The sequence below is a fragment of the Pteropus vampyrus genome, unplaced genomic scaffold, assembly GCF_000151845.1.
Source record: "Pteropus vampyrus isolate Shadow unplaced genomic scaffold, Pvam_2.0 Scaffold101, whole genome shotgun sequence".
Taxonomy (NCBI): domain Eukaryota; kingdom Metazoa; phylum Chordata; class Mammalia; order Chiroptera; family Pteropodidae; genus Pteropus; species Pteropus vampyrus.
In genome coordinates, this window is record NW_011888882.1 from 245,615 (window position 1) to 248,403 (window position 2,789).

Below are 2,789 nucleotides of genomic sequence, written 5' to 3' on the forward strand. Positions count from 1 at the left end.
AGAGTTGGCAAAGTTTGGATAAACTAGCACTTTCATATCCTGTTGGTTTGGATGTAAACTGATAGATTTCTAGAAAAGATGGGTTAATAAATATCAAAATTAAAAAGAAAAATATACCTTTAACCTTGAACATCAATAAATTTTTCTGAAAAGATTATTGCATAACTAACCAGGGATATATGTCTGCAAATGGCTGTTATAGCAAGTTTGTACATAATATTAACAATAGATTTCTAAGTGCTTGGCACTGTACTATAAAAATTAATACATTATTTAATTGAGTCCTCACAGAACTTTATGAACTAAATATTATTTTGCTTATGTCTCAGATGAGAATACTAATTTTAGACAGCGCAGGTAACTTTCAAAATATCACATCGGGAGCACGTGACATAAGTGGAATTAAAATGCAGATCATTCTACTCTCTTTCATTTATTAGAGTAGGAAGTAAAGAATGAAATTAGTTCCGGCTGAGGTAGGCAGGATAGGAAAGCTTGTGCCAAGGAGTAGGTGTTGAGTTAAGAGGCCTTAAGATTCTAGACTGGGATTGTGTGTTTTAAGCAGATAATTGGAGCAGATGGAATTAGTGTAAACCTATAGGATCCCAACTTCAAAGTGAGGAATGTGGATTTGGTGCAGATTACAGGAGGCATCTGTACTTTGGTTTAAAGCACAGGTCTGGAGGCAACTTCCCTCACCCCACTTCAAACCCTAACTCTTGAGCAATTTACTAAACCCCCTTGTTTCTCAGCTATATGTAGAGTTAATAATAGTACCTGCCTAATAGGGTTGTTGAGATGTTGCATGAGATTTAGTGTAAAACATCTTGAAGAGAGAATGGCTGGAACATAGAAATTGGTCACTAAATGTTAGCTATGATGATGAGGGGGAGGGAGATGGAAGACCAGTGGAGATTTGGGAGGAGCGTTGACAAAATCCGCTTCCTGCAAACCCTGTAGACCTAATTCATGAGAGGCTTCCTTGCCCAAGACCACTTGATGAGCACTCCATTCAGCCTGTTAAATTTGATCTTAAGAGCTGCCAACAGCAGGACTCAATACCGTTACAATGTGACTTTATGGTCATCAAGAAACACCTATGCTGTCCTATTTAAACTAGAACACAAAAACTACCAAGCATCCACTCTTTTGCTTTCATGAGCTAACAGATTTTTGAAGGGATAGGAAAAATTTCAATTGCAGATTCACTATCATACATGCGACTGTATATGATTATGGTGCAGTCATATAAAGGGGAATCAAAAGCATCATTTTGAACAAAAACATAGAAGCAAAGTACTATGAATCACATGGTCGTACAATTAATCTAAAAGATACCATTCTTACTTTCTAAGTATGTATTATCTAAAAACAAAAACATATTAAGCATCCTTCTTTACAAGTGTAAGTGGTTTGGGAATGGCAATTAGAGGAATCTTTATTCACACATCAAGTGAGAGGGAAAAGGCAACATTTGCTTTTTGGTTCCCCTGTCTGATTACTTCTCAAGTCAACTCCCACAATGCTAGGCCACTGGACGATGCTGCTAAGGGACAAAACTTAAAGAACATTCCTAAGTAGTAGCCATCTTCAATTCATGGATTTATTCCTTCAGCATATATTTATTGAACACCTGTTATCCCTCAGGCACTGTTCTAGGAACAAAGATAGAGTGAAGAGAAAAATGGATGGTGCTTACATGGAAGAGAGAGAGTGCTCAATGAACTTAGCGAGGAACATCTTTTCTTTTAACTCTAATTTGTATTTTTTTTTTCCCTCTGCCCTTAATAAGACTGTTTTTTAAAAAAGAAACGTCTGAACATGTTTAATCCCAGAGTCCTTTGACTTGATTGACTAATGTCACAGGCTTATTTAGTACTGTGTGAGACTCTCTCCATTGTCCTTCACCACTCCTTAAAGCCACACCCCACTCCCACCTGTATCGTTTCTACAGAATTCTTAGACATTGTGTCTTATAATTTACACTGGTGTTTTGTCTGATTTAATGATTTTAAAACGTTTGGCTCCTTACTTTACAGTTCAGAAATACCAAGGAGAAAACACTATTCCAGGAAGCCTTTTTTATTAAAAAAAAAAAAAAAGGTGTGGCAGTTATACCGAACACATTACTGAGAGCTGGTGTTTATTGCCTCCTTCTTCATTCCAGGGCAGGCAGCTTGACATTGGCATGCCATATAATCTGAGTGAACCGGTGAGTAATCGCTTTTACTGTTAAGAACTTTACAGTGTTTACATTGATAAAAGGGGGGCAATGGTCAAATTTTATTATAATAAGAATAACTCCTAAGTAAAATCCCATTTATTTATCCCTGTTGAAAGAATGACAATCAAAAATAGTGAAGAGTCTGAATTATAGAATATTCAAAAATGAAGTCAGGGACAAGTGTATTGAAATGGAAAGAGCACATGAACAAGTCAAGTCCATGATTTTGATTCTATATAGCTGTGTGGCTTTGGGCAAATTATTTCATATTTCTGAGTCTTAGTTTTATTATGTGTTATTTGGGAGGGTTGGTTTAGATACAATTATATTCTAACAATTATATTTATGGTTTTATTACTTTTTGCACTTGTGTCCATTTATTCAACAAGTGTTTAGTGACTCAAGCATAAGTATGAACCAGGCACCATGCTAGGTAATAGAGACTTAAGAATGAATAAAATAGGGCATCTGTTTTAAAGGACTCTCAACCTTGTAAGAGAGACAGACACATACATAAAACCATGACCAGACAGAATGAAAGCCAGAACAGCATTGTGGGTGAGGG

At 36.2% G+C, this 2,789-nt stretch overlaps 1 protein-coding gene across 1 annotated transcript in view; it reads left to right on the top strand.

Moving 5' to 3' along the window:
* ROS1 (ROS proto-oncogene 1, receptor tyrosine kinase) overlaps positions 1-2,789 on the top strand; it is a 101,881-nt gene that overhangs the window by 4,338 nt on the left and 94,754 nt on the right. The window contains 1 exon segment of the mRNA XM_023533366.1: positions 2,168-2,212. Coding sequence (XP_023389134.1) covers positions 2,168-2,212 — 45 coding nt within the window.